General features: G+C 40.5%; 1 protein-coding gene across 1 annotated transcript in view; it reads left to right on the top strand.

Moving 5' to 3' along the window:
* Positions 1-15,343, top strand: part of sema3aa (sema domain, immunoglobulin domain (Ig), short basic domain, secreted, (semaphorin) 3Aa) — a 36,164-nt gene that overhangs the window by 17,810 nt on the left and 3,011 nt on the right. Inside the window, exons 5-17 of the mRNA XM_085136876.1 lie at positions 2,046-2,165; positions 2,891-2,981; positions 3,074-3,193; positions 5,067-5,209; positions 5,702-5,816; positions 5,921-5,990; positions 8,355-8,499; positions 8,598-8,817; positions 10,273-10,364; positions 10,459-10,500; positions 10,743-10,900; positions 14,068-14,135; positions 14,232-14,380. Coding sequence (XP_084993002.1) covers positions 2,046-2,165; positions 2,891-2,981; positions 3,074-3,193; positions 5,067-5,209; positions 5,702-5,816; positions 5,921-5,990; positions 8,355-8,499; positions 8,598-8,817; positions 10,273-10,364; positions 10,459-10,500; positions 10,743-10,900; positions 14,068-14,135; positions 14,232-14,380 — 1,533 coding nt within the window. The remainder of the gene's footprint in view (positions 1-2,045; positions 2,166-2,890; positions 2,982-3,073; positions 3,194-5,066; positions 5,210-5,701; positions 5,817-5,920; positions 5,991-8,354; positions 8,500-8,597; positions 8,818-10,272; positions 10,365-10,458; positions 10,501-10,742; positions 10,901-14,067; positions 14,136-14,231; positions 14,381-15,343) is intronic.

The following is a 15,343-nucleotide window of genomic DNA, read 5'->3' as shown; positions in this document are numbered from 1 at the left end:
ATGAAAAAAATCAATGAAGTAGCCTCCTGTAAAACCACAAACTCTATATATTTTTTTTACACTTTTTACAATACAAACAAATGCATGGACAAGCTAATTTTTTTAACCTTCAAACAGACCTCCAGCTAACAACCTTGCTAAGCTATTTAACTCTCGGGCACACAGACATGTGAGTGGTATTCATGCCTTTAAAAACAAAAAGTCAGTGGTTTTCCCAAAATGTCAAACTTTCTCTTCGTGCAGGTTACTGCGGAGGAGAAACAGTTAGAGCTAAAACAACAGTTTTTACCTTTTAGAATAATTACAGAAAATTCTGCTTTTTTTTGAGGGGAGGGGGGGGGGCGGCTTTGCAGTGACTGATCCCAGAGTTTATTTTAAGCAGCACTGGAAAATGTCAGCATCCATTTACGGCTCATATAAGAGACACCATCAAATCATCAAAGCGAAATGTCTGCGAGCTTGAAAAGACTGAACAGATACACGTGTTTTAGGGAGGGAAGAAGAAGGATAATTTGGCTGCCTGTGTGACGAGGACTGTATTTGCAAATCCCTGAGCAAATGTGTACTTATTTGTTAGGTAGATATCCAGCATGTATTTATAATTAGGCAAACCCCAGCCTAATCTCTTAAACACATGTGGCCAAATCAGCTCCTCAAGGCTGCTAATAGGCCTCCTACATTAACCAATCCCGTTGATTAGCACTCTAATAAACAGTCTCACACCACTGGGACTTTCAACACGCACTGCAGCGCCAACCCAAATATCCTCAGTAAATTCAAACATATGGGTCGTTAAAGATCTGTGGTAGATTTGCCTGATTTTCCTTACAGGTGGGATTTCCTTAAAAGAGACTCAATTTCACACACCAACTGGAAAGTCCCTGTTTAAAATTAAATTCCAGCAAATCTTTGCTATATTATATTCTGCTTTCTATTAGTCTCTATTTTCAGTTTTTCTCTAATAAAAACGTCAAGTTTATTTTCATAAAGCATACCAGTTAATTTAAACTTTATGATATGAAGGTGGCAATTGGCAGAATGAGGTTACTGTTAACATATCAGATCTTTCATGAAGACCAAAGGTCACAAAGTTGCATGTGGCTGTATAATATCCTCCACTGGTAACATTACAGCATAAACAAAGATAGGTATCACATTAACAAAAATGTATTCAAAACAGTTATTCCAGCCTTATATCTCACGGTATCCTGTAAGCCACAGCCTTATAGCCAAAAACTTCACATTACTGGCCAAAATGTAGGTCTGTTTTATGCTAGTTTTTATGATTGTTTAACTTTATTGTCATGTGAAATGTGGTGTAAAACTTTATGCATGCTGTACAAAACTCATCCCACCAGCCTGTAACATAATTTAACCTTATGCCTGCAGCATAACTGCAGCATATTATAACCGTAGGATATATAAAAGTTATAAATAATTCAGTCTTTTAAAGTAATAGTTTAGCCATGCAACAGTAGCTAAAAAGTTATGCACTTCACACATATTGACATATAATTAATATTAATATGAAGACGAATTATTATAGTCAAGCGATCTTCATGCATGCTGTAAATATAATATTCATATAATAAAAATATATTCTCAGTAATAGCAAGTTAAAAAAGTATTCTTATTATATTTAGGATTTGTGAAAAATTGTTTGCTTGCCACACTCCAGTCTCCAAAATAAAGAAAGGTTTTTATTTTGTACTTTTTATGGTCATAAAAATGCTTAAATTTCTAGCAAACTGCTATTAGAAGAAATGCAAATTTTACATCATAATTTGGTAAAAAGTATTTGCATTAATATATAAAAAAAACCAACTATTTACATTTGACGATTACCACTGAAACCTGTGTGAACTTCATCACTAGAACAAACTTTATATCGCCAACACCAGCTTATGTAAAATTGGATTATTCACTGGAAAATCATGTTTTTTTTCCACAGATAAACCCAGTTTTCTCATTTGAATATGCCTGATCCGTATTAAGTATTTATAATAGCGGAGGCTTTATGATCCTGTGTCTCTTTTCTTTTTTAGAAGGAGTGTTCTAACTTCATCCGTGTCCTTCAACCGTACAACCAGACCCATCTGTACATCTGTGGCACAGGAGCCTTCCACCCCATCTGCGCTTATCTGGAAATGGGCAAGAAGGCAGAGGTAATTCATTCAGGGCTTTTATTGTAACCAAATGTTTTGGGGTTTTAATCAGTTATATATATGCAAAGGGTCATTTAAATCTTAAACTAACCATTCATTAAGAAGACATGAAATGTGACAACAGCACTATAGTAAATTCATGTGAGAGAAAGTCTGAGTATTGTCTATCTTCTCATCAGTGTTGTCTTTTGTGCGAAGCAGTGGAAAAAAGCGGTCACTACATGGTTCAATTACAACTGTCGAATATTTAACAGCCTTCCATCCTGCATTAAAGTTTAATCAGTCATCTTGAGAAACTTCTACAGGTTAATCAATGTACTAGCATGGATCCTGCCGTCCAGCAGTAGGGAGGGGTAGACCCTAGAGGCGTTCACTTCAGTTTAAAGTAGTGCTGACAGTCTGTAACTGATTGAATAAATTAAAAGCCACAAAAAAACTCACTCGCTTTTCTTTAAAAGACTCAGAGGTCGTGTCTGTTTTTACTTAATTTTACTGCTTATATTCCCTTTTTTGGTGCATTTGGTAACCAAGGGCAGCAGTGTAATAAAACATTTCTTGTTTCTCCTGTCTGGAGGTAGTGTTTTTTTGCATCCCACTCCCCCAAAGTAGCGCGCTATAATGAGAATGTATTGTAACTTGAAACACGTGCTATAAATGTACCTTTAACCATGCTCGTTGTGGCTTTCACTGCCCTCACTTCGATCTTTGACCTTTTCCCACCGCAGGACAACATCTTCCGACTGGCCTCACAATTTGAGAACGGCCGCGGGAAAAGCCCCTACGACCCCAAAATGCTCTCAGCCTCACTTCTCCTTGGTGAGTTTGATGTGTGCTTTTATTACTTCCAGGGAGGACGCAGTCACTTCAGAGCTGGTCATTTGTTCCTAACTATCCTTTCTCGCTGGCAGATGGAGAGCTGTACTCGGGCACATCTGCTGACTTCATGGGAAGGGACTTTGCCATTTTCCGTACGCTGGGAGATCATCATCCAATCAGAACAGAGCAGCATGATTCAAGATGGCTGAATGGTAAAAAAATAAATAAATAAAATTGTAGAAGATGAGCTAAGAGTGAATTCTTTTATTTCTCATGTTCAATTCAGCAGTTGAATTTTTCATCATGGTGTATTCTGCTGAACACTTCTCAATTATATTTATTCCTAGTAGCAACAGTTAAGTATAAACCACTTTAGACTGCAAAAACTAGATAACATGACTCAAAATACTTTGCTATTAAGGTAAAATTAGACCATTGTGGTCTCTATAGACCTCAACCTTTCCCTAAAAGCTGGATGGAAATCCCTGTCATTGGCCATTATTTGGAAAAGTATACCATTGAGCTTTTCAGCAGACTTTGAGGCATTAAATTCTCTCGCAAGCCTCAAGTCTCCAATCATTTCCATTCATGTGCAGACATCAGATATCAGAGCCCATTCACAAAGTCAGTGGATTTGCCTGTGCTAGCAAGATTAGCGCTGCAGTGAGGGTTATTGACTGCTCAGTCTGTCTGGCTATCTTTCGGCACCGCAGAGGACTTAGGGAGCCACAAAAGGTCAGTTTGAACCTTTCCCTCAAGCTGTGCCATCCCCCCCACCCCTCTTTCCCACAGAACTAATCCGCTCTTAGCTGTTTTCCTCCTGTAGTGGAGTCAAATTCCTCCCAGTCCCCCTCAACCGCCCACGTCCCCCTCCCCAGGCACCATCAAAAATCACAAACACGGGTCTCGCCAGTGCTGATTACTGTGACATATTAATAAAGAGCAGTATAAACCGAGGAAGTCATTGTTATAGTGTTAATCCTCATCGATCTTTCACCTTGTTCAAACAAATACGCTGGGGATTGTATCCATTCGGCTCGGCAGAATCCAGCGTCTTCTGCACAATGAGGGGATTGTAATTGCATGGATTACCGGGGTGGAGATATTCTATTGAGGCTTTATCAACAAGGTTATATGGTACTCAAATGTATCAAGAGAGAAACCAGGGAATGAATCCCTAATAGCAGCTGATTCTAAAAGGATTTGGGGTTAAACTGTAGTTTGGTAGTCCAGATTTATTTACGCATTCCTTCACATTTTAATGACCTCTTGCTTATATGGATGGTTGGATTTCCTTTGAATAAAGCAGCTTTTTCTTTGGATTATAGGTAATCGGTGGTATGACTTCAGTGGTCAGCAGCTTGGTTTTGTTTTGTTTTATCTGTGGTGTGCGCACACAAATTTATGGTGGTCTGCATATAAGGGCAAACATTCATGATGGAAGTATGAAGTGTGTGTGGGGTACACACAATTCACAGCAGAGGTCTCACACCTGCACAACCCTTATAAATCTGCCTCCCACTTTGGCCGCATGCTCCTTTTTCACAGCTACTCTATATCTTAAACGCCCATGGAGGTGTAACATGGCACTACTTGTTTCTCTCCGCTTACACCCACGAGCTTTTGGACGTAGGCTCACGACTTTTCCTCGATTCTTACGCCCTCTTTATGCCAAAAGATCCCAGCCCTAAGGCCTTGGCTCCTATGTTTAGCTTTGATTTCCTCTTGCGCTTAAAGTCAGGATAAATTTATTCAAGTGTTACCCGGGACAATCAGAGCCATGTGTGTTTGCGAGGATGTGGTCTAGAGACAGGGTTTATGTGGGATTTGGATTTGGAGCGCTCACTTGAGGTAAAGTCACATACTATAACACCATGGTGTAAAGTGAAGGGCTGCTATTACCGAGCCGTGACTGGAGAATATCGGGGGGGGGTTACAGAGGTGTAAAATAGGGGTGAAATGATTGTCACCGGGGCAGAGGTTGGATTGTAAAATTGTATTTGTGTGTCTGCTGGTGTGAGTTTGAGTGTGAACAAAGTTTATGTGCTTTATTTGTTTATTTTTCCTCTATTTTCTTTCTTGTAGATCCCAGATTCGTAGGCATACACCTGATCCCTGAGAGTGACAACCCCGAAGATGACAAGATCTTCCTGTTTTTCAAAGAGAACGCCATGGACGGGGAGCACACTGGGAAAGCTACTATTGCCAGAATAGGACAACTGTGTAAGGTAACAACACACACAACCCCACAAAACTGTTATAACAGTGTGATGTGGTATCAATACGATTCTGTTACACAAAAAAGTAGCATACTTCTTATAATGTGCCTTAGTTATCAGTTTATAAGCCCTTAAAAAGCCATTTATTAACATGTACGTGTCCTAATGAGAAAATAAAAGTAATTATGAACAGCCCGAGTCATAGTTGCTGAAAAAAAGTTAACGATCATATGCCCATAGTTAACCTTTACCTTCCTTATATAAGTATAAGTTAGTTAGAGGTGGGAATCTTCAGACACAACGCCCCACAATACGATATTATCACAAAACTTCACACATGATACAATATAGAAGGAGACTACAGTCCTATTTTTATTACTGCAATATGTATGAAACTTAATACTTCTGTAACATTTTTAATAAATGTGATATTTACAAGGACCTTACTAACAAAAGTGCATACGGAGGTTTGAGCTGACAGCACTTCAAATGTTGTTGCAGAATGACATGGGAGGTCACAGGAGTCTGGTCAACAAATGGACCACTTTTCTCAAAGCGCGGCTAATATGCGCGGTTCCTGGCGTCAATGGCATTGACACACATTTCGACGAACTGCGTAAGTGCGTTTTATTTTATTTATTTGTGTCTTTGCTCGATGTGGAAAAATTCCAACCTGACCTCAGAGCTTCACCTTCACACATTATTCTTCTCGCTGTTTAGAGGACGTGTTTCTCATGAGCTCCAAGGACCCAAAGAATCCAGTTATCTACGCTGTATTCACCACATCCAGGTACAGTCTTTTACCCTTGACCTCCAAAGTGAGCATGCAAGGGTTTCAAATGTTAAAACTGCGTGACAGATGCTGGTAGTATCAGAATTGTTTTGTTGATGTGTTGCTAAGAGATCAGAAAGACTTGATTATTTCAACGGTCAACCTTCCTGTATAGGTTTCATCCTCTGCATTTGAAAAACACGCGCCTCGTATTTCTTTTCAAGAAGCCTTTCTTTTCTCCTCCTTTATCCTGCCCCTTTATCTGTAATTTCCTAACCATTTTAAATGGCACGGCACGATGCAAGCGACCAAGTGCGCCTCTGTCAAATTCCCAGACGCCGCTCTCGTAATCCACTTACAGGTGTCTCACGGATGCTTTTCTCTCCGAGGGTAGCCCTCCCCTCGTCTCAGATTTGGAGATTGCTTTTATCTGATTCCCCAATTCCTCACTACCTGTCCTGTTTTTCACTGAAACCTTGGCAGGCTTGTAGGAAAATCAGATTATGGAGCAGGAGGGAGCGAGAGAAACATGATATTCACTTAACAGAAATCCACGGGGGTTTTTTGTTGTTTTTTTTTTTCCTCCCACCCCCCTCGGCCACCGCCCCAGCTTCGAATGGGGTTTTCAGAAGCCGGGTGTGTCTCTACTGAAGCATGTGGAGAGGTGAAGGCATGGGGCAAGGCAGATAAGTGAGTTGAAATGGCACAGATGGTGGCACTTATCGTGATGATGAAGATGATGAATTTGCATTCAGGAAGGAGGAGGGCTTTTTGTGCGTGCGTGCGTGTGTGTGTGTCCGGTACTGTTTCTGCACCGCTTCGAAAGGAGGACAAACACTTCATCATCAATCACTGCTAATGATAAGACGAGCTGAATAGAGGAGCGGTGCAGGCTAACGCATGGTGACAGGCGCCTTGCTTTACCAGACCTGTTTGGCTTTTCACTGCTTTCAGGGATGTATTAAAACCCAGAGGTTGGTGGGCGCTGGTGGGCGTACACCCACGTATCCACGTCTGCCCACACACGCACGCACGCACACACACACACGCGTACACTTTAAAATTCAATTATGGGGCATTGAGGAATTAGAGTGGTTTAATTGGTTTTCTAAGTGGCCGGTTTTCAGAGATGAATAGAGCAGAGATTCAGAGGGACCGGCTTTTAATATCACTGCTTAATGAGGCACAAAGAAGCTGCCACTGACAGATCAGTGTCTGATTGTGTACCTCTGTGTGTGTGTGTGTGTGTGTGTGTCTATGTGTGTGCATTCTAGGGGTGAATTTGCATGCCTCTTTCTGTGTGTCTGTGTGTATCTTCACAAACACATTTTCACCCTTCTTCATAAGCACAGATATTGGAGCGTCTTTTTTTTTTGCCCCTGGAGTTAATTGAATTTCTCTGTAATTAACATTTTCAAATGCTAATCCATTCATCTTCCATGCTTTGTGGAGTACTGTCGGCTGTGTGTTTGCCAGCCACATCCCTAATTAGGCTGATACAACTTCCCATTGCAGTCAGCAAGACAAAGGACATCTCGAATCATTTTGAAGCATTCGGTTCCTGCAAGTGAAGGAGATTTGCTGTCCAAAAGAAAATCTGTAATTGTAAAATGTGACACCTGGAAAGTAAATGAATGATTATTTGGGGGGCATTTATCCTCATAAAGTAAATAATTCTAAATCTATAAAACTGTGAAATAGATGAATAGATATGACGGAAGGTTTATAGACTTCACGCTCTCCACAGACTGCAAGCATTGTGCTTATTCTGTCATAATCTCCACAAGAATATTTAATAACTCTTGTGGAGTATGCATGTTGGAATATTCATGTGAAACTCCCCGATTCTCCCATTTAATGACTCACGACTCAAATTGCTGTCTTCTGGATGACCCGCGAAAGAGCTTAAATTGAAAAAATAAAATCCACATCACTTCCCCTTTTTTAGCATGATTGATCGACCTTGCCTGCTTTCCTTGTGAAAGCAAAATCCACCCATCTGGCTCAAGCAAATGCTCACAAAATATTGGAGGGGATTTCAAATATGCTCTGAACCAGGTCTCCTGGTTTGTTGGTGGTGTGCCCAAATTCCTGTCTGTTCTCAAGAGGCTGGAAGCAATCAGAGAGAAGTTCCAATCTGTCATTGCTGTACTCAAGTAATGACAACTTTGCTCCGCTCTGTCTTTGTGCGATGATGGGTCATTTTGTTGTCTTTCTTCAGTTTTTAACAAGCTCCTAATCCCTGTCTTGTGACCGATCATTTACGAATCCCCTTTGTTTGTCTCTGTCATCTCTTTTATTTCACCACCCTCTTGCTTCCTCCCCCTCTTGATCCTTAAACTCACCCCTTCTGGATTTATTTCTTTTTCTCTCCTTCCACAGTAACATATTTAAAGGCTCAGCGGTGTGTATGTACAACATGGCAGACATCAGGAGGGTTTTCCTGGGTCCCTATGCCCACAGAGATGGACCCAACTACCAGTGGGTGCCCTTCCAAGGGAGGGTGCCCTACCCTCGCCCTGGAACTGTAAGGCAATTTAGCAAAAATGTTGTAAATTTACAAGTAATAATGAGACATTATAAGACAATATTAGAAGAAACAAACATATCACGTCTTGATCTCAGTGCCCCAGCAAGACATTTGGAGGTTTCGATTCTACGAAGGACCTTCCGGATGATGTCATCACCTTCGCCAGGGGTCACCCTGCCATGTACAACCCGGTGCACCCAATAGGGGGACGACCCATAATGGTACGCACGGACGTGGACTACCAGTTTACCCAGCTGGTGGTGGACAAAGTAGAGGCAGAGGATGGGCAATATGATGTCATGTTCATTGGCACAGGTATGCAACAGATGACACTGCAATAAATATTGTGCTTCTATATGTTTATTTCACCGCCAGGGTGGTCCGCCATAAGTACTTTTGGCGTACACTGCAAACAAAATCTGTTCAAATAAAGTCCAGTGTATTGTTTTACAATTAAAGACATTTTTAACCACAGATAGATTTTTACGATTTAGTATTTACAGATATTTCCACTCAAAAACAGATACAGAAAATTACAATAATATTTTTCCTTTTTTTTAACCGACTTTTAATTTATTTTTTAATTTTATTTTTATTTACAGTGTACTGGCATCAGTATCTAATACACTTAAAAAGCTTGATCTCACTAACAAATGTCTATGTTGAAATAGGGGGAGCTTGGGTGAAGATGGGTTTCAAAGCAGCTCGCAGAATCCAAATTTCACTTTTTGAGATTGCAACCCGAGTGTGTAAAAGGATATCATCATGAGCCATCACATGGCATTGGGATCAGTTGATGTACCAGTTGATTCCGATTAACTTCTTGGCCTGAACCACTGAGCTCAATTTAGTTTTTAATTAAAATGGGATTAAAATAATCAGAAATTTTGGGAAAGACAACTAACGACTAGCAGGACCGTTAGTCATAAATTATTAGTGATTTTTAATGGAATATCTGTCTAGGCACACAAAGACCCCTCCTGTGTTCCAGCGGTTCTTTGTGGTACTTAATTCCAGTTTATCAACTTTATAAAGCTGATTGATCGGTGGGAAACCCCTTTCCCAGTGATGTTAGCACAGCTGAAAACTGTTGTACTGATTAAAGGCGCAAAATGTTTGGATAGTTGAGCATCTGGATTATTGTAATGGACAAAGAAAAGACATTTCTTTGAAACTCACAGAGTATCATTGTTCCAGGAAATAAGAATAGAAAGAGAAGTGGGAGGCCTCTGTGTGCACATCTGAGAAAGAGCACATCAGAATCTATAGCTTGACAAACAGATGCCTCGCAGTGCCTTTACCTGGCAGCTTCATTAAATGGCAACTGAAAAACACCAGTCTCAGTGTCAACAATGAAGAGAGTCCTGGATGCTGGCTTTTCTCTGCTGAGTTAAAAAGAACAAGCTGTGTTTTAGACTGGGCAACAAAATAGAAAGATTAGGATGGGTAAAGGAACACAGACGTTGGACAGAGCAAGACTGAAAAAAAAAAACCAAACAGAAAGAAAAGTGACTGAACAAAAGAAAATATGCTGGAGAGCTTAATGCACTTGTCAGGCATGTCGAAGATTCCAGAGAATCTATTTTAATCGTTTTTAATTTTTTGATCTATTTCCATGTTTCTTCTTGCACTTAACATGTATTTTGAAGAAGGCACACACACGTTTTTCTAATCTATTACTTAAACCATACATACATGCACCACAGATGTTAATCTATGACCAGCGAGGCCTGCATGTACACTAACAGTATGCTGTCTTTTGCATTTCAGATAAAGGAACAGTGCTGAAGGTGGTGACGATCCCCAGAGAAAGCTGGCATGACCTCGAGGAGGTTGTATTGGAAGAGATGACTGTCTTTAGGGTATGACGTTTTGTAATTGCGTGCTAATAGCCTTCCTTTAAAAACACATTGTCCATAGAAGTGGTGTTAAATGGGGTTTATTTGCTTTGTACAGGAGCCTACTCCCATCACTGCTATGGAGCTGTCCACCAAGCAGGTAAAAACTTGCTTTCTCACTTTGTAATTAATCCAAAAGCTGTTGACAAGGGTAAAGGTCCAAGTGAAACAAAAAAGCGAGAAATTCTCGGTCTTTAAACATACACTGTTACCCATAAGCAAAGAATGTGCCCACTGAGAACTAAACCCACAAGCACCTTCTTTTTTTGCAAGAACCCTTCCAACTGAGGCGCACAGGAACATTTAATTTTTACATCCTTGCTCTCTCTCTGACTCCCACAGCAACAGCTGTACCTTGGCTCAGCCCTGGGTGTATCGCAGATGTCTTTACACCGTTGCGAAGTATATGGGAAAGCTTGCGCTGAGTGCTGCCTGGCCAGAGATCCTTACTGTGCCTGGGACGGTGCTGAGTGCTCGAGATACTTTCCTACTGCCAAGAGGTAGGAGCCGGCAATCGCTAAACACCCTTCTTTAACCTTTATGTATCCTCGGAGGGTTTGCTGAGCATGCACGCTGCTTTTCAACAACATCCTGTATTAGTGTCGTCACATGCAGTCACACCTGGGACTTATCAGTACACCTGCATTCTGTTGTTTTGGTTGGCTTTAAAACAATTGGTTTTAAATGTTATGCTCAAGGGCATCCTGATGTGCAGCCTCATTTCTCTAGCGTCAGACCTCCACTGGCTTATTAGTAAGTGTGGCGACTCCCAAAAAACAGACACAGATAGCCATTGTATGCCAAAACTTCTAAACATGGAAGTAATCTGAATATTACACCAGCACGAAATTGAGTCATTAAACACACATACGCACTAATTATGCACTCCAAGAAAGTACAATCCAGCAACTTAGCCAGTAACAGTTGTTCTGAGTTGTGCTTCAATCATCCTACCGACCAAGACGCATTAAGAAATATGCACAAATATCCAAAGACAAGCGAACACACAATAAATTATAGCCACCAGGAGCTGCCTGACCACTTCACCCTTCAGCCAGGAGGGACATACACACCCTCAAATTACCCTCTGTTGTACCCAGCAGGATTAGGCTGACCACTACACCACTACTACCCTCCCATACACACACATGGCACGACACCCCCACATCGTCTCATTCATCTAGAACTTCTCACACCAACAGAAGTAGGCCAGTGGGTATACTCCAGCTTGGCAAGATTACAGACGAGGTGGCACACCCCATGTTTAAAGTGGGGACAGGCTTCTCTCAGCTCTCCACTGCACTGCAAATATTTTCGCTACCAGAATGAGAACCAGACACCCAACCTTGCACGTGCTCAGATGGCCAAAAAAGACAGGAATGTTAGCCCAGGAAATGTACAGACGAGGGACACGTGTGAAAAAAGTGGAATGTAAGTGGTCATAATTTTGTGTGGAGAATTCACACAAACACGCTGAGCATTTTTTATCTTGTTTTTTTTTGTTTGTTTGTTTGTTTAGTCTTTTTTTAAAAACCTTAAGTGGTTCTACTTTTTATCCCTACCTTGGTTCTTTCTCTTCTTTCCAGCCCTTGCCTCATGTTTGGCTTGCACCCAATTTGAATTTTGCAGCGGCCATCAGCGTTTTTTGAACCATGACAACTAGGAACTAGGGAGCCATTCACAGCTAGTCAGTAAAGCCAGACTTTGAAAACGCCTTGCCATCGCATTAAAAAGCCAAATCACACAGTAGATTTTTTCATATGGAGAGGACAAAGACTGGGCCTGCTTTTACAAGGCGTTTCAAGGGCAAAACAATGCTGTATGTGTTTCATAATAACGGCTCATCGGAAGGCAATGAAGCGCACTGTTTCACTGCTCAGCAGGTTTATGTTTCTTACATTCTGCTGTTTTTTTTTCCATCCATGTGATTTAACAGTGGAGTTAAAGGTTGAGTTAGTGCCTGTATTTTTGGGCATTGGGTAAACATTGCCCCCAAGTGGTGGGAATAAAAAAGTACATAAGAAATAACTTGTCATGTACAGCAATGATTCCCAACCAGGTTACAAATATACCACTGGATACTTGCAAAGCTAATCTTAGATAAGTTAAGTAAAAGTATAATTTACTAAGTAGTAGTAGCCAAAAGAAATTCATAAAAGATTTCAATAAAAAAGCAATGGAAACAAAGTGAATAAACGGTTAAGATCTCTCACTTACTGTATAACAGTTGAACAGTTTTTACCTGATAGCATGGGTAAAGATTTTCAATAAAATTTTATTTATATAGCCCCAAATAACAACAACAGTGGCCTCAAGGTGCTTTATATTGTAAGGTAATAACTCTGCAATAAAGAAAACGGAGAAATTAAACAGAAATCTAATGACATGGGTCAACAAATGAAACAGTTGCAACACATTCAGTGACTAAAAAGATGTTTTTGTTGGGTTTTTTTTTTTTTGCTAAATGTACAACTAACTATTAGCTAATGGTGTATGTTAAAGGTTAAATAGCATATGGATAAAAAGTGAAATTTGTTAGCTAACAGTGTCGGCTAACTGTTAGCTAAACTTTATGGAGAAGCAGGTCAAATCTGGTCACTGTACGTGTAATTATATAGCTGTGAAATCAAGTATTAGCTTACAGCAATGGAATTGGAAGCTAATAGTTACATGTGGTTAAAAGAGTTAACTGACAGTAATTGAAAATTTTTGATGATTGTCCAGATACACTTTAATTAGTACAGTTAAACTCATTTATGTACAGAAAAGAGTTGGGTTCCACATAATTCCACAATCTTCCAACAAATTCAACCCAGGGTCAGACCTCACAATGCTCAGATAAACTGTAAAAACTTTAAGGGCAACATCTCCAACCCTAACATTTAGCATGCCAACTGAGAGTAAAGATGATAACAGTACAATTGAAAAAGGACTCAAATATGTATGCCTTGTGTGGTGTGATCACCTGGAGATAGTTTCTTCACTCTAAAAAGAACATGACAGCATAGCTTAGGTTTGCAAAATTACATTTGAACAAACCACTAGACTTCTGGAACTGGCCATGATGCACAGTACCATGTTTGGAGAAAACCAAACACAGCATATCAATGCAAACACCATAAACCAATAGCCAGCACGGTGGTGGAGGGGTATTAATTTGGGTTTGCTACACAGCCCCAGGACTTAAGCAGCTTGCAGTCACTGAGTCCCCCATGAACTCCTCTGTGTACTAAGGTATTCTAGAGTCAAACGTGAGGTCATCTGTCCGACAGCTGAAGCTTGACAGAGACAAGATCATCCAACAGGTCAATGACTCCAAGCATAGCAACAAATCTGTAACAGAATGGGTGAAAAAGAAAAGAGAAAAGTGTTGCTGTGATTCAGTCCAAGTCCAGCCCTCAACCTGATTGAAATTGATCTCAAGAGAGCTGGACCTAAATGAATGCTAACAAATCTGAATGAACTGCAACAGTGCTGTAAAGAAGAGTGGGCCAAAATTCCTCCACATTGATGTGACAGACTGATGAAGTCATACAGAAAACTAGTTATTGCTGCTAAAGGTAGTGCTGCAAGCTACTGAATCATGCAGTGTACTTAGTTTTCCACAGGTCCTCATAGCTGTCTGTTTCCACCACTTCCATTCAGTTTCACTGTCGTTTTTTCACAGGCGAACCAGACGGCAAGACATCAGAAATGGGGATCCTCTTTCCCAGTGCTCAGACCTTCAGCATCACGGTACCTTAAAGATCTCATACAAGCACATACACACTGTCTCCTTCTCATGTCATTTGCGTCTCATTAGTCTGTCTGCATGTGCTTTGCATTGAGCAGATGACATGGATGGCTTAGGGGACAGCGTGGAGGACAGGAGTGTGTTTGGTGTGGAGAACAGCAGTATGTTTCTAGAGTGCAGCCCCAAGTCTCAAAGAGCGCTCATCTACTGGCAACTGCAGAAGCCCAACGACGAGCGCAAGCTCGAGGTGTGTATGCCTAAGATTACTTGCTAATATACTGCTAGATGATTATAAAATATATTACACATAGTTAGATTTCTTCAGACAAAATATCTCCATCCAGGGCTCCACCTTTCCTGCTCCATCATCTAGTGACTTATGACACTTCTAATCTTTAACCTCAGAGACCCAAAAGGGTGAAAACCACTGGGTGTGGGTGTTTAGATTAACTTTTGTACTGCGGCTGTATTTTTATAGCTGGTCTTTCTAGGCGTGGTATTTTAGGTACCAATAAGCAAAGAGAAATGCGATACAAAAAAGTCCAGCTGTGTAATAGATCCACAAGTCAGAGGGTGTATTAAATGTGAAACACAGCCGTTAATAATTTTATATGGAAGGATATTACTGTTTCAGCAAAAAATAGTGTTCAGCTAAGAAATTAACCTAATAAGAATTTGCTGTGCCCACCCACACTTGCTGCATGATTTGCTGCTAAGTTTAAGCCAGCTTCTACTTTTTCTGGACAACATCACTCTGTGATGACAGCCCAGGTGATTGATGTAGCTGCAGTTTTTCCATGCAGTGTGAAGCTTGAAAGGAACCTTTGGAGTTTGCTTCGATCTTTCTTACCAATACTCATGTATTCAGTGAGACCTGAAACAAGGCATTTCCTTTGAACTCTTGTTCATTGTTCTTCTTCTTTCTTGACCAAATTTGACATTATAATGTAAAACGTGTTTTCTTTTTCTGATGTGACCTCGGTTAAGTGATACCAGCTGTAGCGATATATCCCTTCCCCTGAATGTAAGGGGGGTAAATGGCAGTATCTCCTTCCAGAAATCCTGATCTGATTATTAGAAATTGGTTTGGGGGTGTAATTTAATACAAGGAATATTGTATAGTTCTGTCACAAAACTTCTCACATCAAACTTTATGGATTTTTCTGAGTAACTGGGTCATGATTTCTGGAAAGAGTTTTTCTAATGGGTT

This window comes from Neolamprologus multifasciatus, chromosome 17 (genome assembly GCF_963576455.1).
Source record: "Neolamprologus multifasciatus chromosome 17, fNeoMul1.2, whole genome shotgun sequence".
In the NCBI taxonomy this organism is placed as follows: Eukaryota; Metazoa; Chordata; class Actinopteri; order Cichliformes; family Cichlidae; genus Neolamprologus; species Neolamprologus multifasciatus.
The sequence above is the reverse complement of the archived record's forward strand: the minus strand, read 5'-3'. Positions and strand labels throughout refer to the sequence as shown.